At 40.7% G+C, this 25,526-nt stretch overlaps 1 protein-coding gene across 1 annotated transcript in view; it reads right to left on the reverse strand.

The window, feature by feature from the left end:
• Nucleotides 1-3,599: 3,599 nt before the first annotated feature.
• Nucleotides 3,600-25,526, reverse strand: part of htr2aa (5-hydroxytryptamine (serotonin) receptor 2A, genome duplicate a) — a 105,164-nt gene continuing 83,237 nt past the window's right edge. The window contains exon 3 of the mRNA XM_085435392.1: nucleotides 3,600-9,393. Coding sequence (XP_085291518.1) covers nucleotides 8,531-9,393 — 863 coding nt within the window. The 3' untranslated portion in view covers nucleotides 3,600-8,530. The remainder of the gene's footprint in view (nucleotides 9,394-25,526) is intronic.

Raw genomic sequence — 25,526 nt, forward strand, 5'->3', positions numbered from 1 at the left:
GTTAGAGCAACTGGTCGGTAGTCGTTGAGGCTGCTAATGTTAGTACGCTTTGGCAGTGGGACAATTGTGGCTGACTTTAGGCACGGCGGGATGCAGGACTGGGACAGTGAAGTGTTGAAGATCTTAGTGAAGACCCCAGCCAGCTGGTTTGCACACTCTTTTAGGACCTTTGTGGTTACCCCATCTGGTCCGGCGGCCTTCCTGGGGTTCACTGCCCTCAGTGTGCGCCTCACCTCATTTTCCTGCACTATGAGGCTTGGGCTGCTGCTGCTGTCCGATGTTTTTGCTGCTGCTGCCTCTGGTCCCTTCACCTCAAAGCGTGCGAAGAAGTGGTTCAGCTCCTCCGCAAGCTCAGTCAACGTGGTATTGCAAGGTTTGTAGTTGGTTAAGTGCTGAACTCCCTACCATACCTGTCGTGAGCTGTTGGTGCTGAAGTGGTCTTCGATCCTTCTCTTGTACGCTGCCTTGGCCTCTCTGATGCCTCTTTTCAACTCAGATCTGGCTGCACTGTACTGCATACTATCACCGGATCTAAAAGAGGCGTCACGTTGCTTCAGCAGGACCTGGACCTCTTTAGTCATCCAGGGTTTCTGGTTGGAATACACCCGGAGACGTTTGTCCACAGTGACACTGTTGACACAGAAGTTAATATAGGAGAGCACTGATGTTGTGTGCTCTTCAAGGTCCTGATGTTCGAACACGCTCCAGCTGATGTGACGCACCTTCTGGCCAGGTTTTCACAGTTTTTGTGACTGGGGGGGCTCTTCTCCTAATGGGAGTGTATGCAGGGATCAGCAGCATGGACATGTGGTCTGACAAACCTAGATGTGGTAGAGGGGTTGCTCTGTAGCCTTTTTGGATGTTGCTGTAGGCTTTATCCAATGTGTTTTTCCCCCTCGTTGCACATTTAATATGCTGTTCAAATCTGGGGAATACTGACCTTAAATCAGCATGGTTGAAGTCCCCAGCTATAATGTGCACTGCGTTTGGATGGGAGTTCTGCTGGTTGCTTATTGTCTTGTGCAGCTCCTCCATGGCCGAGTTAGCATTAGCATCGGGTGGTACATACACGGCCGTTACCATGACAACAGTAAACTCGCGAGGTATGTAGATGGGTCTGCACTTCACAGTCAAATCCACACAATTCACATCCATACACTGTGATCATTATAATTAGGTGCTGAATTATATTATAATGAAGTCAAGGCAAGTGGATCTATTCAGAAGAAGCGATGTTCCAGCAGTGCAGATGACGGGTATTTGGTAAAATGAAACATCCTTGCTTTGCAGCCTTCATTTTGTTAGGAAGTCATTTAAATATGTGACACGGTTGCATTGTCTGGTCATTGTTATGTTACAGCCTGTTGCTTTATTTTATGATCTGAGATGCCATCAGACACAAATAGTGAAGACCAAAAAGTTTAATCACACAGATGATCAACTTAAATTACTAACAAAACCTGTTAATGCTAAGGAAGGATTATTTGTAGACTTTTGCTCAGGCCTGGTTTGTAAATTGGCAGTGTGCCCTAGCTCTTCTTGTAGGTCCAGGAGTCGCTAGTATCTGCTTGATTATAACTCCTCATCAAGCCTCCTCTGTCATCAATCTTCTTTCTTTTACAAGGGTTTTAGGAATTGAGGCTTAAAGGACACAGGAGACGAGGTGGCACCACAGAGAGAAATAAGGAAAACTATGATGTGAAGATACTGCTTTATTAGCGACCACACAATCCCAAAGACCTACATCGCACAAAAAGTGGCTTCCTACATGCCTTTAATTGTGGGAGTCACACTGAACACACTGCAGCATTGTAAATAGCCGCAGCTGCTTGGTTAACAGAAGAAGGACAGCAAAGAGCAGCGCTCTAAGGCTGCTACCGTACACAAGCAGCAGGACTCTGCTTACACTCAGCAAATATGAAAAGATTTCCTGGACAGATAGCTTAGCCTCAGCGGGAATACTGTTTACTGTTAACTAGAGGGCTCAAGTCACTGCTAAAGTTTGAGAATTGTTTTATGTAAAACCAGAGCTTGACTTTTTTGTGGTAAGATTGGGGTAACCACGGTTACAGCTGTTACAGGTCCTTCAATGAGAAATATTTCTGACTTTGTTTTGTTAGATCTCTAACTGATCTAATTTATCTTCTCCAACGAAGCTGAAATTTCTGAAGCTGTTTTCTAATTTTGACTTTTTTCGGTTCAGTCGCCCTCTGAAGATAGATGGGAGACCCATAATTAAGAGAAAATTCAATATTTTGTGCTATTAACTCATGCGGATCCCCCTAGGCTGTCCCTGCTACTAATAAAAACTGACATTGGAAAAAAAACGAAAAAGTTAGTTCTACTTCCTGTGAAATGGTAAAAATGGCCTGCATTTGTATAGTGCTTTACTCAGTCCCTAAGGACCCCAAAGCGCTTTACACTACATTCACACATTGGCAATGGCAAGCTACGTTGTAGCCACAGCTGACCTGGGGCGCACTGACAGAGGCGAGGCTGTCGGACACTGGCGCCACCGGGCCCTCTGACCACCACCAGTAGGCAAACATGGGGTTAGTATCTTGCCCAAGGATATTTGGCATGCAGCCTGGGATCGAACCACCGACCTTCTGATTAGTGGCTGACCTGCTCTGCCACCTGAGCTACAGCCAATGAAATGATTTTTTTGATCAATTACTCAGCTGTTGATTATGAATATGGCTATTCATATATTTCTGTTGCTCGTACAGCCACCAAATAACTGAGTTCCTTCCCCAACAGGAAGCTTTTTTCTGCTGGTCTTGTTCTTGCGGTCACCACCCACAGTTAGACCCACAATAGGCTGGTATGGATGCACATCACTGCAGAAGGCCCTCCCCTCTCACTTGGTCATGTATTGGTAAAGTCAGTTATTTCAAATTTGAACCATAAAAACAAAACCAAAAGTTTTTGTTTTTGTTTTTTTTAATGTTTGAATGACATTAAAGTTTTTCTCTCACCAAGCTGTCGATCCATCCAAGATACATAAAAAACAAACAAGAGAGATGAAAGAAAAATGGCTGATTTATGGCTGATGCATCATACATTATTAATAACCCGCAAATATACTAGTTTTAGTTTAAAAAAAGAAGTGAAGCATGGAGGTTTGCAGAGTATTCCCTTTCCTGGGTTTTTATAGTAATCATGTTCCAGCATCACATGTAAACATGGTTTTTATTTTTTTTTACCTTAGCCCCATTTCTTTCCTGACCCAGTTTATTCTGTGAATGTAAATGTGGAGCGTCTTTGGCTGTTGGTATGTGATGCTGTATCATATCGCAGCGAGCTGTGTCGGGGAGATGTGCTGTGAGGGTTTTTGGATTCAGAGTACAGGCAGCAAATGTTCAGAGGCACCAGGCTGTAGACCAGAACCAGGCCTCAGGACACCTGCTGCTTAAAGAAATAATCTTTATTAACTATTTCTGTGGTATTTATATGAAATACTTTTGTATTACTTCCTGTCAATGGCCACTGAGCCCGGGTGGGTCAAGCATAGGTAACAGATAGATGGATGGACTTGTTCCCACTTTATCTCACCCACTGAAGTCTTAAAGAAAAAAAATGACTCTCTGACATTATCTCCAATTATTCTCTTTACTTTGAATTAAAAACAAGAGCAAACAAACAAAATAGATCCATACAGTTGACATATTAAAGAAATGTGATTGTTACCGTCAAACATCGAATTCCAAAACTGACACTAGTTTATAAAACATAAAAACGTCTCAAAATCAGAGTTACATCTGGATCCAGGTTTGTCTGCATAAGTTTGTCGATGGTCTTTACATCACTGCAACAGTAACAGAATTACACAGACAGCAGCTACTTTAGTGACTCCAGATTTGAAAAAAGTCAAAACCAGGAGTGCTACCACAATGTGTAACACAACAGGCAAACAATATGGTCAAACCACAGAGTCCTTTACACACCATGGCTGCACTTACAAAAAATACAAAGACAGTTGATTCTGAAAACTTTGGCATTTTAGGAAAATTCTCTTTATATATATCCTGGCTTTTATTTTTGATACTTTTGTCCAAAATTCCTAAAACTTTATGAGGATTTTTGCAAAGTGAATGATCACAACATAGTCCAACAGCAGCCTGATCAATCTGACCAAATAAGTACGCAGAGAAAACTTTAATAACTATTATCACAAAATTAAATCCATTTTTTTTTATTTGGCCTGATAAAATAAATGACTGTTATATTCCACCTAGCCATCAACTCTGTGTATAGAGAGAGATGGACGATACGTGTTGCATGTATAAAACAATGAAATACAACAGAATACAAAATTATTCCTTCACATGAAATTAAAATGGAACAAAGAGAAAAGTTACTTAGTCAGTGGCTCTAGCCTTACTACACCTCTGCTTCGTTTCTTGTGCCTAAATCATCAACCAAACCTGCTAAACATAACCTAGTTAGAGATACTGTAGGAGGGACATAATTTTGTAAAATACTACCAAGTCTTTCCAAATTAAAATTACATTAAATCTTGTTAAAACAGGTTTTCACCAAAACAAAAGAAAAGAAAAGAAAATATTGAAATTATTACCCAACCTTTCTTTTTTAAACCATAATTAACATCTGAGTACCTACAGTTGATTTTGCACTCTAACCTTAGCAAATAAAAAGAAAACATAATTTCACAATGATTGGGATAGAATCCACAAAACAATTTAAATTAAGACCTGGGTTTAAAACAAACTGAATTTAGTCAGGAATTCATTGTTTCTGTATTATTGTTGGCTTAATTAGCCACTTAGCTATTCTCTCCCACGGGGCCCAAAACTGACAGTTCCAGAGCTCATACTTCTCTTATTTCATTACTGTTGTTTACAAGCAGCCTCGCTGCTCTGATCCTAAATCTTTTATCGGTTCTCTTACATCTGCTGTTGGAAAAACAGGTGAGGCAAACAGTAACTAACCCGGCTACATCCTTTAGTAGAAAAATCATTTCCCTCTTTCAAACAGCAGACCTGACAGTCACTCTGTGTGATATGTAGAGCAACAGCTATCACATCTTTAACCTTTTTTTCTTTCTCTGAGCTCCCTTTAACTTTCTTGGTGGATGTGAAGAATTCTACATCAGTATGATATTGCCAGTTCTTCAGAATGGAATGACTTAGAGAAGAAAATTTAAATGAACCAACCAACAAACAAAACGTATTAGCTTGTAAAATTACAAGCCAATACCATTTTGTAACTTTCTATTACAGTCCACTTACAAAAGCCAAGCTAATATTTGGAGGAACTATTAATATTAAACTTTAATAAGTTCAGATACATTCAGCTTTTACTCCCACCTCTGCTTCGGGTTGCCTTTGCTTTCCAGCACTCTTGTTAACCCTGTTCTGCAGCATCTCCTGTTATTTGATTGGTCTCAACAATTTGTCTACAAGGAAAAAAGTTGTTGCTTATGAATGCTGATAACATCAATGTCTCATACAGGTCCCACAACGCTGAGCATGTTTAGCCTAATAACAAATTTATTGTTTCACTGTGGCTTTGTACCACAGAAAAACATCATCCAACACCATATTTCATTTTATTACAACGAAGTGAATTGTACATCTGTGCAGGGGCTTCTAAAAAAATTCAATATCCTCTGTCTTTATAGAGATTTAGTAATCTTTAAAATTAAATTTCAACCACTGAGTATAATGATGCTGTTTTCATATGAGCAGGTATTGATGGTTTTCTAACACTTTAAAAATCACTGGCTGTTTAGTCACAATGCAGAGCAGAACCAGAGAAGCTGTCTGATGCAGAAGATCTGCTCCACAAAGGGGTTAAAATAATGCTTTTCATATGAGGCATAGATAGGTGTCCACAAAACACCTGACATGTTAAACTGCAACTGATTCATTACTTTGATGATGACTTCTCAACTCCAAGGACTTAATTTTTGTTAAACAGCTGTTTTTTCAACATCCTCTCAGTGTATAAAACCACTGAAACAGCAATGTGTTAAAAAAGGTGCATTCTTTTTGCTCTCATTATTCATTGAATCTTTGCCATGACGATGCCATCTGTTTCATCTAGTCTAATTTAAATTGTTGAGTAGGTGTGTGTTTTAACTGCATAACATATGCAACACCATTTATTTAGTCAATGGAGCTTGCAAAGAAAAGCGTCTGGACTTCTTTAAGTTGCTTGAAGACGTTTCACCTCTCATCCGAGAAGCTTCTTCAGTTCTAAGGTCAAATGGTGGAGAGTCCCAGATTTAAACCTAGTGGGAGTATCCCCCCGCAGAGGGACAAAAGGACCCCCTGATGATCCTCTAATCGCCTGAGCCAAGGTGTGAAACTGGGTGTGGGTCCTAATCAGTCAGGGTTTCGGGTGAGCTCATAGTGAAACCTGGCCCCACCTTATCATGCGAATTCCATTTATTTACTTTCCTTTTGTCCTTTCCTTACACTTGGTTAGTGACTTTTGGTGGGATGTTGGGTGCAGTATTAAAAGACAGTGACTTACTTAAAGGTACCCTGCAAAGATTTTGGCTCATGGTAAAGTAATACATAACTATGTAATACGACACTGATGGTCGTGCTATCAGTGGGAGTTCCCATATTCTAGGTTTTTAACCAGTAGGTGAAATTATTTAGCTCTCACAGTGACTGCTGCTGAGGCTCATTGGGACCTGCACTAACTGAAAAGTTGGGTTCTGCTAATACTGTGTCATTCTGGCCTCTTTGAAACAAGCTCATAAACAGAGTGGGTTTGGTAAGAACTGCTGAACATAACTGGTGTTTGTTTTAAACACAACTCCACAGGGCACCTTAAACTGATTCCTTACTCCTTACATAGTGATGCTTGGTCAGAAACTTCTTCTACTCTAATTCTAATAGTGGGTGCACCATCTTATCTTCATTTTCAGTTGGATTTAAATGGACTAAACACCACAGGATTACTTTTACCTTCAGGCTCATTATTGCCTGATCCATACATTGATGGACTCCGGGTAAACCGTACCAGGTGGCACTTTGCAAAAGCAACATTAAAGGGATATCCAGGGTGTCAAAATCGGAATCCATGTGGTCCAGACCAAACATCACTATGTGATGAGTTAAGGGTGAGACAAGGTTGGTGTGTGCATTCATAGTGCAGACAGTGATTTTTTACAATTTTAGACCAAGCCCATGCAAGTGTCAGGCACTGAGACTGAGTCTGAAACGCCGCTCCAAATATTTCCTGGCAATAAATCCATGGTGCAAGCTCACCTTCATGCACTGTTCCAGCTACTTTCCTCCTTTCACATCCTTCTCCTCATATTAGCAAAAACAGTAAAAAACAAAAAACAAAACACACTAGATAGTATATAAGCATTTTTTTTTTGTGGAAATGTCATCATAAAAATGCCAGTGTGCACGGATAGTTTGGCTTGAACATAATATAAACTATGACCTTTACAGTGGATACAACTGCACTTAAATACACTTTTTTCCTGCCAATCAAATGTCTCCTACTCTGCTGTACTCATCCTGCACCATGTCAGCTTCACTAATCATCCTCTCATTTGCATATAAAATCTATTTAACCTCAACAGTCATATACATTTATTCACAAATGTGCACAAAATACAAATATAGATTCATTTATGGATTCTCTCTAATTACTGAATGTCTGCCTCAGACATGTTCTTCCTTTTGTTGTTTTCAACATAAAATACAGAAGCAGCAGAAGTTTTTTTTTCATCCCCTTTTGACAGCTTCATCTGACCTCTGCAAGTGTCTGGAGTTCTGGTGTATTTAGGCTCGTCCTGGTTCTTCCTCCTCCCAACACTATCATCTGATAAGGTGGCAGGAAATCCAGTCTAATCCCCACTGATCCACCCAAAGGTATGATAGAAGGTAGACACCACATGACTGATGCCAGGGAGCTGGCAAAATGAAGGGGCAGCTGAGGTTAGAGCAGCTGAGCATCCATGGAAAATGTAGTTATGTGAACAATGTCTGACTTTTTCACCCTTGTTGTCCAAAGTGTTGTAACAAAATAGAACTGTTTTGTTGGGATGTGCCCAACTGTGTTTCACATCATCCACACGGACGGTACCGTCTTTTCATCTCTCTGATTTGGCTCTCAGACTGGAAGATAACGTTCAAAGATTGTTTGGTGAAAAAAAATTAATTGATATGTTTGTCAAGAGTAATTTTGTCTTTTGCGGCAGTGTACAAAAGATTCTGAAAGAGCAGCGAGCCTGAAGATGGGGATGATGATCTGTGATGCACATGCTTGTTTACAACATTTTTGAGGAGCAATCACAGACCTTGTTCACCTGATCTGTTGATGAAGCTGTGTGAATCTGAGGAAACTGTTGTGGAAATGTTGAGCATTTAAAGGCTTCTTCTGCTTTTTCAGTGACCTCTGTATTTCTGAACCCCTGACTTTGAGGCACATTGTCTTTGGCACTTAAAATCTCAGACCCTACACTGTAACCACAGAGGGGGGAAACTGAAATTGCTTGCACTGGATTGGCCTTTAACCAGGATTTTGTTTCAGTTTCTTACACACAGCTCTCGTCTTTGTCTCCCTGGCTTTTGTTCTGCCTGGATTTTTTCATCTCCTGCCCAGGAGAAGAGAACTCTTTTGCTCCACTGCTACAATGCGCCACTCCATTTCCTAACTTCCCGATGTCTCCCAAAGGTAGCTGGGTGGAGCTGTAAGCCAGTGGGGGGATGGTGTTCACCAGTATAAGCTGAAGAGGTTTCTTCTCTGGCTGGTACTGGCAGCGAACGTATCGCAGAAACGCGGCGCGGTACGTCTTATTGAATAACGTGTAGACCAGTGGGTTGACTGCAGAGGACAAGTAGCCTACCCAGACGAAAACATTCAGCAGACCTCCCATGACTCCCGGGTCACAAACGTCAGGTTCACACACCACCACCAGCACATTGGTGATGAAAAACGGGCACCACATAACCACAAAGAGAAAAAACACCACCCCAAGGACCTTTGAAGCCTTCTGCTCGTTGCTGATCGACTGCATGGTGCGGCGCCCAAAGAGAGAGCCAGATATGCTCCCGCGGGCACCACCCAGCCCGCCGGTGCTCCCTCTGCCTGTGGCGTCACGGCTTATCGATCGCCTGAGGAGTTTCTCGGAGGACAAAGATGTTTGTGGAAAGAAGCTCAAGGTGAAGGTAGTGCTCCATTTGGGCCGTGGGACCAGCTGGTCCAAGCAGAGGGTGGCTTCGTTCTGCAGGGCGTTGATGGTCAGGAAATAGGTGACGACCATGATGGTGAGGGGGATAAAGAAGGCCACGAAGGAGCCGACCAGCACGAAATTGTTATCTGTCAGCAGACAGCTGCCATCTTTGAAGACCTTGGAGTGGTCTCTGAGACCCAGCACAGGAATCGGCATTGAGATCCCTACAGAGAAAGACAACAGCAGAGACATGAGGAGAACATTACAATTAGATAACAACCTCTATGATTCATGTAGATATTAGTGTTTGTGTCTGTACCAGAGGAGATTAGGGTCGGCTGGTGAGAGGAAACCTGGCTTTGTGCAGCAGTGGATGGATTTTCACATGAGTTTAAGTTTTATAGTCATAAATCAAAACTATTATCGGAGCACACTGATTTGCAGGCTTTATCTGTGTAAACAAGCAAAATTTTTTGGCATAGAGACGCTGAAAAAAGTTCGTCCCACAGCCCACGGTTTCTATCACTCATTAACAATAAAACAAAGATCCAAGTTACTTAACCTCCTAAGACCCGAACTCTTTCATGGCATGCATTTTAATTTTTTCTTTGCTATTTGGGTTGATTGGGACCTGATGAATGTAAAAACAAAGAATTACCAGATTTTTTGTTTTATTACCTAATTTTTATTTCTGAGACAAATGAGATCCACATATGAGGACATTGGTTTTAAATCTTGATAGAACAGTGGCAGTATAATGTCCTGGTAAGTGGATATCAGGCCCTTGTAGAGAAAAATTAAGTATTTTCATCCAGACATCCAAAAATGTGATGTCCACATATGTGGACGCCAGGTCCTAGGAGGTTAAAGCTCAGCTTTTTTTTCCTTAAGAAAATGATATCCAACTTCACGTCATAGAACTACACCTGTGGTGGCTCCTTGTCTCACTCCAGGACCCTGCCCCACAGTTTGAAACCACTGATTTAGCAGAAGTACTGTATACACACAAACAGTGTGTACATATATTTCACATATATTAAATCAAAGGTTTATGTAGTCAAATAATTGTTTGTTAAGTAAAATATAGACTGAATGTATACCAATCAAACACACTTATTTGACCAGATTCCATTAACTTTAACATTTCACGTTGCAATTATGTAACAAAATTACATGGATTACATTTAAATGTAATCAAATTACTTTAAGTCAGATCTTTGAGCTTAAATATTTCTTTTGAGTGGAGCTCACCAGTCTGCTCTATTTCACCGCACGGACACAACAGTTGGACCGTATCTGTTCCCAAATAAAGGCGTCAAATTTTCCATTAAGTTTGCAGCTAAAACAATTTTTTCCATTTTTCTGTCTGTCACAGTGTGGGAGGAAAGTGCAGGTTTGCCTCCACCTTACTCCTGTGGGCTGAATCTGAGGTTTGACAGTGTTTCCTTCTCCCTCTGTGGCTGACAGTAGCAGTTCACCTTGCATACTTGCCCATTTTATTACCCGATATACATCGGCTTTAAAACGTTTAACGGTGAACTTCCTTTATTGTTTTGGGTTATTTGTTCTTTTTAATTGTCTGCAGGGGCTTTGGCAGTCACACGTTGTGATAAATGTAATAAGAAAATGTCTAAAAAAGGTTTTGGATGATACTAGCAGGAACTGGGTAGAAGGAGATAAACTGAGCAATCTCCCACACGCCATGTTCTCATTACCGGCTCATAACAAATAGAAGGAAAGTGACAGAAAGAGACAGAGATAGAGCGGGGAGAGGAGGAGGGCGAGATGGTTGGAGATGGATGGGCGCAGCGAAGGTAGACTGAAATTGTTGCTGCACATTAGGAGCAGGAGGGTCAAAGATGGATAATTCTCATTAAGTTTGGCTGGTTTGACAGAAAACTGGTTTCGGTGCTTCACTGTGAAGCTTTGCAGCCCTCATAAAAGAGATATTTACTCCCATCCCAGTCGGCCTTCGTCTTGCTTTATTCTCAAGAGAAAGATGGTGCAGAAATGATCAGCCAGTTAATCAGTTTATTGACAACAGTCATGAATGTATAATTTTGAAACGTGAAACAGAAACACCATGACAACAGTGTTTCTGGAACATAGAGGAACATACAGCTGCCTGCTTCAGGGAGCGTGGGTGGGTGGACTGTCATCCTTCTACTTTAAAAGTATCGATGGTATTGTATTTAAAGCTGCAAATGCTGTAGTACAGTTTCAGAAGGTGCTCTGCATTACAAAACACAACAATGACAACAGCAAAATCAGTAAGATACATCATCTGGGAATTGTATTAAAGCAGTTGTAGTAACTTTGAGCTGTTGCTGGCTCTGTTGGTCCTCTAGAAAGCACAAAGGACTGTAAAAGATTTGGTGACAGTCCAAAGAGCTGTACATATTTCATGAGTGTTTATGTTTTATTTGTGTAAAATCTGAAATGAAAAAAAAAATCTGTTTTTACAGCTGCTTCAGATACTAAAGTTTGTTTGTTTTTTGACTGAACAGCTAAGATCTTTGAAGAGTGTGCAGTCTAATAGGCAGCTTTAGAGGTTGTGATAACCTGAGCGTGATTATGATGATAATACAACAGGACGTTGTGCCTTTTTGCAGCCTTTTTGTCTCTTTCCACCTGGACTTTACTATGATGCTTTTGATTCCTTGTTTTGAACTTTTGAACTTGTTACAATGTAATGTTGAAATTCTTGCAACGTCACTAAAACAACACTAAAACACTAAAAACAAAAGCTGACCAGTTATTTGGAAATATACTGTGGTGTAGTATTATCATCAGTGACAACGATGAGGCCGCCTACAGGGAGGAGGTGGATCGTCTGGCTGAGTGGTGTGACAGAAACAACCTGCTGCTTAACACCGAGAAGACCAAGGAGCTCATCGTGGACTACAGGAGGAATGCTGACCCACATCCACCCATCCACATTAAGGGGACGGCTGTGGAGCGTGTGAGCAGCTTCAAGTTCCTGGGAGTCCACATCTCCGAGGATCTCACCTGGACGACCAACTGCTCCAAGCTGGTCAAGAAGGCTCACCAGCGCCTCTTCTTCTTGAGGACTCTGAGGAAGAACCACCTGTCCTCAGACATCCTGGAGAACTTCTATCGTTGCCATAGTGAGAGAGCATCCTGACCAACTGTATAACAGTCTGGTACGGGAACTGCTCTGCCTCGGACCGGAAGGCGTTGCAGAGGGTCGTGAAAACTGCCCAGCGCATCACCGGAGCACCACTTCCTGCCATAAAAGACATCTACAGGAAGCGGTGTCTGAAAAGGGCTGGGAAAATCATCAAAGACCCCAGTCACCCATCACATGGACTCTTCACCCTCCTGCCCTCTGGGAGGCGCCACAGGAGCCTCCGGACTAAGACCACCAGGTACCGGAACAGCTTCTTCCCCACAGCTGTCAGACTCCTGAACTCTGCCTCCTGACATCTGACCCACGTTAAACTCATGGACTGAACATACACACACACAATGGACAACTGTACCCTCAAACACACAATAATAACATGGACTGAACCACCACTCACAACCACTAGCACTTTATATAGCCTCTGTAGAAATTATCTACACCCTCACTTATCTTAACTGCACTACTGTATAGCTCTGTAATAATCATTCTGTACATATGATAATTTTTAACCCTACAACTGTTTACAACTTGCATAGTTCCCATTTCTGTATAACAGTATATCTCAGATTCTGTAAAGTTATTTATTTCATATTCTGTATAGTTTTTCATATTTATATCCTGTTCATAGCCTGTACATACCTATAGTTATAGAATATTCACAACATACTTCATACCGTGTACATTATAACATACCATAATAGACCCATTTCTGTAATATACTTACATATCTATATTATTGCTAATATATATTGTAATATACCTATATCACTAAAGCACTTCTGGATGGATGCAAACTGCATTTCGTTGCCCTGTACCTGTGCATGTGCAATGACAATAAAGTTGAATTCTATTCTATTCTATTCTATATAATCAAATAAAGTTACTCATGTCCAGGTATTAACAAATTAATACCCATTATCCATTGCCTACTCCCATAAAAGTTTGGTTAATGAAAGTAAAGTAAGTAAGTAAATCTTGCTTCCATTATCTCACTTTTACTTCTCTACAAACATCTTAAAGTACGTTTAAAAAGAATGAAGACTATCTATATAAAATATGATATTGTTCTCTTAAAAGGAGTTTTGGACTCTCGTCATGTCTTATTGTGGTTGATTTTGATCTCTTTGCCATTTAATCTCTTCATATAATTTTTATGTAGTTTAGGTTGAGTTTGTCAGAGTCTTTAACTTTTGGTCATTTCTGGCATGTCTTATTGCTTGATTAACCTTCTAATGAGAAACATTAAAGATGGATTTTACCCAGAGCCGCCCTGACACTTTGGGCCCAAGACTCGTACGTAGCAGGCCTGTCCCTCCGTGACAAATGCAAACTCAGACACGCTCACAATGTTTGATTGAGAGCTGAAGAGTGCTTTTAGACTCGAGGCTCACAGACAAGCATGATATGGCATCTGCTGTGCCGTTATTAAACTCCATGGTGATAACATTCGGGCTAAATGTCGATGTGCTATCAAGCTCCTCATTACAAAATTACGTTTTGTAGGTGAGTAGAGGCTGTCTGCTGTGGATATGTGGCTTTGTATGTTTTTAAAAAGCAGGTGATTAGGCACAGACGTATTTTTCATCATTACTGTGGAGCGGTTAGGCAGCTGACGGACTGAAGGTGTCAAAGAAAAAGAAACACTCAAAAACAGAGCTGGATTCAAAGAGAAAGGAAATATCATTAGTAACTTTAAATTGCTGTCTGCTTCATATCCAGCTGATCAAACGTTATTTGTTGAGGTGACGGTGATACAAGTCCCTGGATTAATTTTGTTCTTCAGATAAGTCCCTCAAGCATCCATCACACAGAATCACAGAAATCAAAAGCTAGTTGTTGTTTTTTGTGTTTTTTGGCCTCCTTCTCTTGTCCCTGATGGCAAACTCAACACTGAGGACATGAAACAAATCGGTCAGGAAATAATATATCAGAGGTGGAAAAGAAGATGAAAGACGATCAAGTGGGAGAAAACAGAGGGGAGGGAGACACAAAGGAGATGAAGAAGAAGAGAGAGATGATGGAGAATGCTTCAGTCTGGAAGTATAAATCAAGACATTTAGGAGAATCAGTGCAGCCTGAAATCTGATTGGAAAATGCTTCAAACAGCTGGTTTGTGCTTAGAACTCTGAAAGCAAAAAAACGATGACTATAAGCTTTTTATTGTACTGCATTCATCTGATAAAAGCAGTGATTGCTTTTAGTTCTCTGTACCTGCTTTAACTGCGAGGTGTGGAGGTGGAATGAGCTGTTAGATTAAGGAACAGGGGACTATTTTTCCTGCCAAGAAACAACTTTGCTTAGATGTGTATTAGAATTTATATGGGCCTACATAACTGATAAAAAGATTTTATAAGAAATTTGTCACTGGGGATTAGGAAACTGAGATCTGTAGAAATAGAAAGACACAAAGAAGCTTACAGGAAACTTGCTTGGGGCACTTTCTTACGTGTTGTTATATTGTATAATATCTGTTTGGTGCAAATACACACAAAAAAGGAAAAATCATCAATTTACCAACGAAGAAGAGGGATTTAGGAAGCAGCGTGAACAGACTGCAAATACAGAAAAGACAAAATAGCACAAAATTTAAAAAAAATTATTCCCATTAATAGCTGCTTACATAATATGAACATCATTATATGAATTAACAGATGCAGCCGCTTAAAATGGCTCATCCCTGACAGGACAATGATGGATGCCTGATGTAGTCCTGACCGATTACCGGCTGATAGATGAGCGTAATATCAATTTAAAAACCACCACTAAATAACAGGAAGGAAAACCTTAATATTTATGGAAGTCACATAGTAGTAGACTGCATTTATTGTAAACAACAATTTAGGCTCAATAAAAAATGAAGTTCTACCAGTCTCAGAAATAAACTCCACATCTGGTTTGGGATCTATGAGGAGGCTTGTGTGCAAGAATATTATTTTTCTGTATTTAATTTACTTTTAAATTGTATCTATGAATGAGGAACTGTTTACTGGAAATAGTTTTGGTGATTTGCAGAGTAAAATGGTAAATGGCCTGTATTTGTATAGCACTTTTCTAATCCCTAAGGACCCCGAAGCGCTTTACACAACCAGTCATCCACCCATTCACACACTGGTGATGGCAAGCTACATTGTAGCCACAGCCACCCTGGGGCGCACTGACAGAGGCGAGTAAATGTCTGAATGGTCAAACTAACTGTAAAGTTTTATCCATTTGATTTAAGGGTTTTTAAAAAAAAATATTTTAATGGGTGTAGAGGTTCACAATGAAAGCTACTGCAGAATGTGAAATTCATTTCAGTTTTATTTATATAGCATCAAACTGTGGCCTCAATGCTTTATGTTATTAGGCAAAGACACCGTACAATAATACAGAAAAAATCATCTATAGCTGACAATCCAAGTCAAAGGTTTTTTGAAGAATGCGGCATTTCTTGGTTACACTCTGCAGTTGAGTGAAAGGGGTGTGTTTATAGTGGAAAGCAGATACGCCCCAAGGAATGAAGGGGAGAATCCCTGTTGGCTGATTGTTGGCTAACCTCTGGTTAAAGCCGGCAACTTTGAATGGCAGTATCTATTGTTGATGAGACGTTAAAAGGACCACAGATGAAACTACAGGAATACTACAATCAGAACTGAAAGAGCTGAAGAAATGTAGCAGATTTACAACCATTTAATAGCTTGCATGCGTTTTATCTCTATTATTTGATACCAGATGTTCCACAAACTTGTGTTGTAGGATAATATATTTTTAATTATGATAGCATATTTATCTTCACTCAATGCTTGGGTAAATTTACAAGGATAAGCTCTAACTCCAGTCAACATGCAGCTGTTTTTGAAACACCTGCTTGTTCATCTAAGTAGGGAATCATAAGATAAGATAAGACTTTATTGATCCTACGATGTAGAAATTTTTGCATTGAAAAACAAATTAAGTGCAGTGCATACAATCCTGCAGATGCAGGTCAGGAGCTGCAGTCTATGTTCATATCATGAGAATGTAGAGAATGTGATCTGAGTGAACTCGGTGAATTTTCTACTGTTTTTGTGTGTTTACAAAGCAGTCCATAGAGCTGCAGTTCTACAGATGGAAAAAACTTTTGTTAGTTTTCTGTCTGGAGCTGAAAGAAAGGCTACTGTAGCACACATTCAGCCTCGAGGCAAATGGGCTACTAAGGAAGATATTGGGTTTCTCTTCTCTTGTGAAAATGATCAACCTTCAGAGAGCTGAATTCAAAGACACTCACACAACCTTTTTACTGCTGGTTTCTTTGATCTGTGAGTCTTGATTTGTTTGCCATAGAGGTTTGCAGATGTGTCGTCCGTTTGAGCTGTTTGTGTCTGTTTTTGGCTAAAGTGCTGCTATGAGATGATTCAAATGGAGAAAATCCAGTGCTCTGCTCTATCAGAGCCACTGAGGATATAGTGATGAATATGAAATCAGTGATTCATCACTGGTGATAGTCAAAGCCATGAGTAGTATCAGTAGTCATTACCACATGAGTACTCATGGGCCAGACCTCACCCATCTTTATACTTGACCTTAATTTTGGTCTGAAATACACAGTTAAAATAGATTTTGATCACACTATCCACAATAGAGTCAAAAGTACTTTAATGTGTAGTTTTACTGTAGGCATCTCATGAACATACACTCACACATTCAAATCAAAAGCACATGACATTTCTTTCCTTTGTTATTTTGGACTTCTTACGAAATTTTCTTCAGTTTGAGAAATTTAAAGAAAGTTGTGATCCTGAAGTTAACCCAGAACCAACTAGTTCAATAAATGCTGTTTCTGGGCCAAAGAAGAAGATCAGGTTCTCAATCATATAAAAGAGGAGTAGATAAAGTACAGTGGGGTAAAAAAGTATTTAGTCAGCCACCGATTGTGCAAGTTCCCCCACTTAAAATGATGACAGAGGTCAGTAATTTGCACCAGAGGTACACTTCAACTGTGAGAGACAGAATGTGAAAAAATAATCCATGAATCCACATGGTAGGATTTGTAAAGAATTTATTCGTAAATTAGGGTGGAAAATAAGTATTTGGTCAATAACAAAAAAACTACTCAATACTTTGTAACATAACCTTTGTTGGCAAGAACAGAGGTCAAACGTTTACTATAGGTCTTTACCAGGTTTGCACACACAGTAGCTGGTATTTTGGCCCATTCCTCCATGCAGATCTTCTCGAGAGCAGTGATGTTTTGGGGCTGTCGCCGAGCAACACGGACTTTCAACTCCCGCCACAGATTTTCTATGGGGTTGAGGTCTGGAGACTGGCTAGGCCACTCCAGGACTTTCAAATGCTTCTTACGGAGCCACTCCTTTGTTGCCCGGGCGGTGTGTTTTGGATCATTGTCATGTTGGAAGACCCAGCCTCGTTTCATCTTCAAAGTTCTCACTGATGGAAGGAGGTTTTGGCTCAAAATCTCACGATACATGGCCCCATTCATTCTGTCCTTAACACAGATCAGTCGTCCTGTCCCCTTGGCAGAAAAACAGCCCCATAGCATGATGTTTCCACCCCCATGCTTCACAGTAGGTATGGTGTTCTTGGGATGCAACTCAGTATTCTTCGTCCTCCAAACACGACGAGTTGAGTTTATACCAAAAAGTTCTACTTTGGTTTCATCTGACCACATGACATTCTCCCAATCCTCTGCTGTATCATCCATGTGCTCTCTGGCAAACTTCAGACGGGCCTGGACATGCACTGGCTTCAGCAGCGGAACACGTCTGGCACTGCGGGATTTGATTCCCTGCCGTTGTAGTGTGTTACTGATGGTGACCTTTGTTACTTTGGTCCCAGCTCTCTGCAGGTCATTCACCAGGTCCCCCCGTGTGGTTCTGGGATCTTTGCTCACCGTTCTCATGATCATTTTGACCCCACGGGATGAGATCTTGCGTGGAGCCCCAGATCGAGGGAGATTATCAGTGGTCTTGTATGTCTTCCATTTTCTGATGATTGCTCCCACAGTTGATTTTTTCACACCAAGCTGCTTGCCTATTGTAGATTCACTCTTCCCAGTCTGGTGCAGGTCTACAATACTTTTCCTGGTGTCCTTCGAAAGCTCTTTGGTCTTGGCCATGGCGGAGTTTGGAGTCTGACTGTTTGAGGCTGTGGACAGGTGTCTTTTATACAGATGATGAGTTCAAACAGGTGCCATTCATACAGGTAACGAGTGGGGGACAGAAAAGCTTCTTACAGAAGACGTTACAGGTCTGTGAGAGCCAGAGATTTTCCTTGTTTGAGGTGACCAAATACTTATTTTCCACCCTGATTTATGAATAAATTCTTTACAAATCCTACCAGGTGAATTCATGGATTTTTTTTTCACATTCTGTCTCTCACAGTTGAAGTGTACCTCTGGTGCAAATTACTGACCTCTGTCATCATTTTAAGTGGGGGAACTTGCACAATCGGTGGCTGACTAAATACTTTTTTGCCCCACTGTAGATTGTAAACCTATACAAATATAGATATTATCTTGAGACTGAAAAATAATGCAACCACAACCACATGAGGGGTTTTTTCTTCCTGCCAGCCGTCAGCTCTGTGTTGTAGCCAGCAGACTCTGTTAGTTAGATGAGGGTTTGTTCACATCACAGCAGCAGCTCTAGATGGATTAGAGTCTTATTTCCTGCTGTAAATATGTTGACATTCAGTACTGGAAGACACCAGGATGACAAGTGGCTACAAAATTGGCAAACATGTCGTGGTGACAAAGACTCTGGTCTTTGCTGTTGGCTTTAATTAGTCAATTTTTCACAAAGAGCTGGCAGCATCCAAGTCATGTTATTCTTCTGTTAAATCCATTTTAATTCTGACCTTTGAATGGGCCTGTTTTCTATCTTCATGCACGGGACTGTGCCATTCATGTCTCCAGACGTGAATGTTTATTTTGGATCTTTCTGCAGCGCCCTGGATCATAATCTCTTTTTAATGAAATAAATTTTACTATTGGTACAGTAAGCTGCAATATGACAAAGACAACAGTAAACTGCACTTAAAGGAAAAGTTGAAGGGTATGGAGGAAGTATACTGAGGCTTTTCCCTTTCAAACTGAGAATGAGATAAATGTCACTTATTTGAGCTTAGTGTAAGTCTAAGTTCTTGGGTAATGTTTTCATGAATGTTACAAAAACGAAAATTTGAAAATTCTATTGTTTTCTATTTAACAGATGAAAGGTTTTCAGGTTCTCCACAGTTCAGTGATTGCTTTGTCCCAGTTCTTTTGCAGCAGGTTTTGAAATTTGACAAAATTAACATGAGTAAAGCTCACTGATTAAACAAAGATGCATATGTCCTGTTTTGGTGAAATTATGCAAACTGTAGGCTCAGTTTTTTGTTCTTAGATAAAAAGAGAAGGACCCGGTGTGGTCTTCTGCTGTTGTGCATTGAGAGATGCTCTTCCAAACAACAAGTGGTTATTTGAATTACTTTTGCCTTCCTGTCAGCCCAAATTCTCCTCTGAGCTCTGGTAACAATAGGGCGTTTGTGCCAAGACAACTGCCTCTCACAGGATATTTTCTTTATTAGGCCAGTCTGTGTAAACCCTACGGATAATTGTGCAGGAAACTTTCAGTAGCTCAACAGTTTCTGAAACAATTTATGACATTCTTAAGTAACTCTGAATTCCACAATCAGAGTCACCTAAATCCCCTCCGTTCCCCTATTCTGATGCTCTGCCTGATCTTAACCATCTATATGCAATTAGTTTGTGCCAAGTTGCTGAGCACTTGGACACTAGCAACTGTTTATAAGTGATGTAAATGTTTTGCATTTAACTGTATGTTGTTTACTTGAAATGCAGTCTCTTCCGCTCACTCTGAAGCTTTCTGCCTCGTGATCATTTATTCACATAATATCAGGTAAGAGCCCCAGCAGGAGGTAAAGCAGCAAAAACAAAAGAAGACTTCAGTACTGAGTGACGCAGATGTCTTCTCTCTGACTTCACTGAGCGGAAAAGGGAAAACAAGCCTCTCAGGAAATGGTCTGTAATAAATGTGGTTTGTGTCAAAATATGTTTCCACCCCAGTGAATCAATATTTGTGGTGTTCATGCTTAACAGGCAATGCTAGAAATTCATGAGTCTTTAAAGTTGTTTGTCCCACACAAGCAGATGGAGTCTCACTTTTACGAATGTCTCACACATCAACTGCTGTTACAAGGAGATACATCTGGCCTGTTTCCAACATCCCTGTCTCACTTCTCATTTCTGTTTTGTCACCTAACACTTTTTTCTATACATTTCTCCTCTTTGATATAATCTCCACTTTCATTATAATAGCCATGTTACAGACTGTGGCACCTAAATTGTTTGTTATTGCACAAATCTTTTTGTAATTGCATTTTGTTAACTTTTGACTGTTTTTGTTTTATACCTTGTAAAGCACTTTGTGATCTTTTATCTAGAAATGTGCTATATAAATAAAATTTTACTTTTTACTTACTTACAAACAATGTGCTGATTGTTATGCAGTAGCTCATCTGCATAAGGTAACCTGCTTATACATCATATCAATACTCTTTCTATCCAGTTTTCAGGTGCATTTTGAGTTCAAACCCTGATGCTGAGATTCTGAAAGTATTTTCATTTCAAATTCTAATAATCTTTCAGGCTTGGTTAAATACAGTGTTTTGACAAAGTACAATGAAATCAGACTGAGTGAATATATTATGCTCGTGAACCATGTAAGTGACACATAAAGGGAAGCTTCCCCTTCTCCCTGGCAAGCTTAGCAGCTGACCTACATAGCCCATATTGCTTGGGTAGCCATTCACAGACAGAAAATGAAATGTTAGACAAACATAAATTAGAACACTAGGCACTTTGTTCTAAAAGGTTCTGATTCCACTTCAAGATACTCTCTGGTATAAATAGATAACTATGCACTCATAAAATAGAGCTTGAATAATTTTACCTTATATAAGGAATTTCCCAAGCAAAATATATGTAGCGCTGTACAAATGTTTTAAACCACCCCTGATTTAGGCCATGACTGAGTGTCCCACTGTGTGTTTTTCTAACCAGGTGATGCTTTTATTGGATTGGCAGCGCGTTTGGGATTATTGTCATGGTGAAAAATGAAGCCGATTCCAATCAGACACTTTGCAGACAGTATTGCATGGTGGATCTGGCAGTACTTCTCTGCACTTGTAATTCTATCAATTTTAACAAGATGTCCAACACCACTGGCTGAAAGTCAGTCCCAAATTATGACAGAGCTTCGAGGTGTTTTACAGATGGCTGTAGATGCTCAGTGTTGTACCTCTCTCCTCCCAGTGTTGGGAAGGTTACTTTTAAAATGTATTCCATTACAGATTACAGAATACATGCCCCAAAATGTATTCTGTAACGTATTCCGTTACGTTACTCGATGAGAGTAACGTAACGGAATACTTTGGATTACTTAATATATTATCATGCTTTTTACAACAACGTGAATGTACTATTGCTGTGATTTATTACTATTACTGAAGGTCCGCGGCTCCGAACTGTAGTAAAGGGACCTCTGACTAATACGGCGGGGTCCCTATCGGCTCGTAGCCGAAAACTAGCTTTACTTTGTTGTGTGGGTCAACTGTACTTGCGAGAGACAGACAGAGGCGTTGAAAGGCTGCTCCAACGGAACTTATTGTTTCGGAGGAAAACACGAACACAGCCTACAGTCGAGTCTTAATAGCTTACTTACAACTGGGCTCGTCAGGCACTCTTCTTGGCTGCAGTGGTTATTATTATATTTACATGCTTCCAGCTCCCGTTTCTGCTCGATGACAACTCGTACCTTTCCACTCTCCTTTTTCTCCCTCCTCGCGCTCACAGACATATAGCGGGTATGGCAGTCCATTCTCCCTGCAGCACGGACTACACTGCCCATGATGCTACATTCTTTAGAGCTATGCTTGTAGCATTCTGCCTGTTAGCTTAGCACAACAACAACAACAAGCCGCTCTCTCACCCAGGAAACACGCAGAGAGAGAGCGTCACCCAGTAACCATGGCAACCGTAACGCTGCCACCTGGAACAACAGAACGTAGCTGTCAAACAAAACCCAAACAGTCCTGACCCGCGACAAAATGAAACAGGAAAGTACCGCAGTGTAATCCATTTATTTCAACAAAGTAACTGTATTCTAAATACCACCTTTTTAAACGGTAACTGTAATGGAATACAGTTACTCATATTTTGTATTTTAAATACGTAATGCCGGTACATGTATTCCGTTACTCCCCAACACTGTCTCCTCCTCTCTCCTCTGTACATAATACTGATGCATTTATTATTAAGGTTTTTTATATCAAGGAGGAACGATTATGTGGTGATTCAGTTTTAACATTAACTCTTCAAAAAAACTGTTCATGCCCAATTCAATGGCTGCTCTCAGGATTAAGTCAGCACAGCGACTTCACCACATGCAGAGGTCTGCGTCAAAATAACACATCTAAAAAATTTAAAAATTCAGGTCCTCATTTTTATAACAATGGCAACATTTATCTACAAGTTCTTATGATGTTTTCAGAGAACACTTGAAGGATGTTTATAATTTTTAGTTTATCATTTGCCGCATTCTAAAATCCTTTTCAGGGTGCTTTTGAGGCCTGTGTGTGTGTGGTTTGTGAGTGCAGCGTAACGCATCTGTAAAGAAATACATGAACATTTCAGTTATGTAACTCTAGAGATGTTCTCACTATCTCACACACTCGCACATCATCAGCATGCATTCATGCATGTCAGTGTGAGCATCTACACCCTCCTATCCTCCTCTGTGCAGGAATCTGTAAGTCCTGATGCTAGGTCCAATCAGATCAGACTATAACCTCAGCTCACTGCAGTAGCTTGAGCAGGTGTGAGTTAACAACAACCACAACACTCTGACAAGGAAGCCACCGGGCTCCGCTCTCCTCCTTTCTCAGACAAACTCAATCCCTAGGAGGCGCCGAGGCGGGGTAGTGTGCCACTGAGGCGTGTTCGGGGTGCTCCAATGTGCCTGAAGGCAGGACTGGCTGCCTGCCCCACTGACATCGCATTATTCAACTCATCGTGATGTTGACTCTGTGGATCCTCCGCTTAGTTGGTAGGTTTTAGCCCTGAGGTTTTTGCATGCATAGTGTATTACACATAAAAGTTCTAAGCACTTACAGGAGGCTTTCAAATATACTGCAGGGAACAGTTTCTATTTATCAAATAATACTAATAATAATCTCTTTCCTCACATTTCCTCACATATGTTGGATTGCTGGCTGCACTTGTGTAATTAAACCGACTTGTTTAAACAATTTGTCTTGCATACTGCCTGCTAGTCACGTGTCTGTGGCTTTTAGAGCAAACTTAATGCAAAGGCCGATTGTTTCCCTGCATCTCGACATTTTCACATACTGACCGATTCATCAGCAAGCAGCTTCGTTTTAGTTAACAAACTGAAAAGTTCATTGAAGATCAGGGAGTTGAGTTCTTAACCCAGTGTCAGTGCAGTTTAAAATGTTAATTAGAAAAACCATGTTGAAGAAAGAGTCAGTGCAATGTCAATGCAATGTAGTAATGTTTTGAAAGAAAGACGAGAGTAACGAAGGAAGAAAATAAAACGAAAATGTCAGGTAGACTTGGGTCGGTCTCTTAAAAGGAACCAAGAACATCGAAACTGAGCGCTATTAAAGAGCACACTGCTGGTTTTATCCATTATATGCAGCGGTGCACTTTACCAGCACGTCACCACTCAGCAATTTAAAAAAATACCTTTAGCTTTTAGACTGATGTCGAACCTTCCAGTCAGCCAAATTTTTCAATATTTTTTCCCCTTTGTTTTACATTTTACAGTGTGGAAGAATAATGAAGACCAAAATAAGAAAAAAAAGAAATAACTCCAACACATCTGGAAAGTTTTTAACAACTTTGAAAGTTTAAAGTGCAGTTGCAAAGACCATCAAACACTGTGATGAAACTCTCACATGAGGATGGCCCCAAGAAAGAGCAAGAGTTCCCTCTGCTGCAGGGGATTAATGCTTCCCAGAGTCCCAGGAGCAGATTATATTAACTATTTAGAGACATTAACCTGTTAACATCCACGTTCTATGGACTTTCCAGGAACGTGTTCTAGCTCCTGTAATGATTCTTGATTAGCATGTGCTGAAAATGCAGCTTTGGCATAATTCCTCTTAGAGTGCTGTAGGTAACCTGATGGGTGTCCATTAATACTCTCAATTGCTTTGTCAACAAGGAGCGAAGGAGAGAGCCCTCCAACCACAGGGCAAACAAAGAGACGTAGAGCCACAAACTCTCCCATCTACACCCTTCAGGCTTGCTTTTGGACTGTTGGACTGTTGAGATAAACTTTGAATATACTATATTTATTGGAGATAATATATTGGAATTTCAGGAGCAGGACCACGCCTCCAAACACGCTCCTTCGGGTTGTCATCTAAATAGGTTCCCCCACCCTCCCTCCCTCCTTGTTCTCTATTCTTTAACTTCTTCACTTCTATTTAGTACACGGGGATCTGCCAGGCCCAGGAACCATCACCAGTCCCCTTCGATGCCGTCCCCAAACCGCAGCTCAATTCATGTCAAAGCATTCACTTTTAACTACTAAAACGCTGTCAAACCTAAAATGAGGACGTGGGCCCAGCTAGTGAAATTACACTCTGGTGCTACCAACACAATGGGTAGTTATTCCTGTTATACTTTGAGGTCTGCTGCCTGGGGTGCATGGCATATTGTAAGTCTTGTTTTGAGTCTGTGCATTCACAAAAAACAGGAAGGCACTCAAACGTTGGCGTGGACTCTTGCGCTCATGGTCTGATGATGAACTTTATGTTAGTTGGACCGAAGCAGACCTTAGCATGTGGACAAAAGTATAATTAAAGCTTTAGCCAGTGCACCTGGGGGGCACCAACACGGGAAAAGGAGAAAAGTCCACACAAAAAGACCCCGGGTGACCAGTAAATTTAACCCATGCAACAGTGCTAACCACCATCATGCTCACTGGTGGATGTTAAGATATTAAGTAAGAGGTAAACTGTTTTAGCCAGGAAATACAACTAATGGAAATAACCAGCGGCCTGAAGAGATGTGAGGTGATAGTTTAAATGAGGATGTTTGGAAAGACAAGTTTGTTCTCCAGCTAAAACTAATCACGGGCAGAACTGTTCCTGCATGCGTGAAATAACCGAGAGTAATGAAGAAAAGTTCTCAGCCGAACGTTA

This window comes from Copadichromis virginalis, linkage group LG16 (genome assembly GCF_057382275.1).
Source record: "Copadichromis virginalis isolate Kocher_CV1m ecotype Utaka linkage group LG16, C_Virginalis_male_GT1.1, whole genome shotgun sequence".
NCBI classification, from domain to species: domain Eukaryota; kingdom Metazoa; phylum Chordata; class Actinopteri; order Cichliformes; family Cichlidae; genus Copadichromis; species Copadichromis virginalis.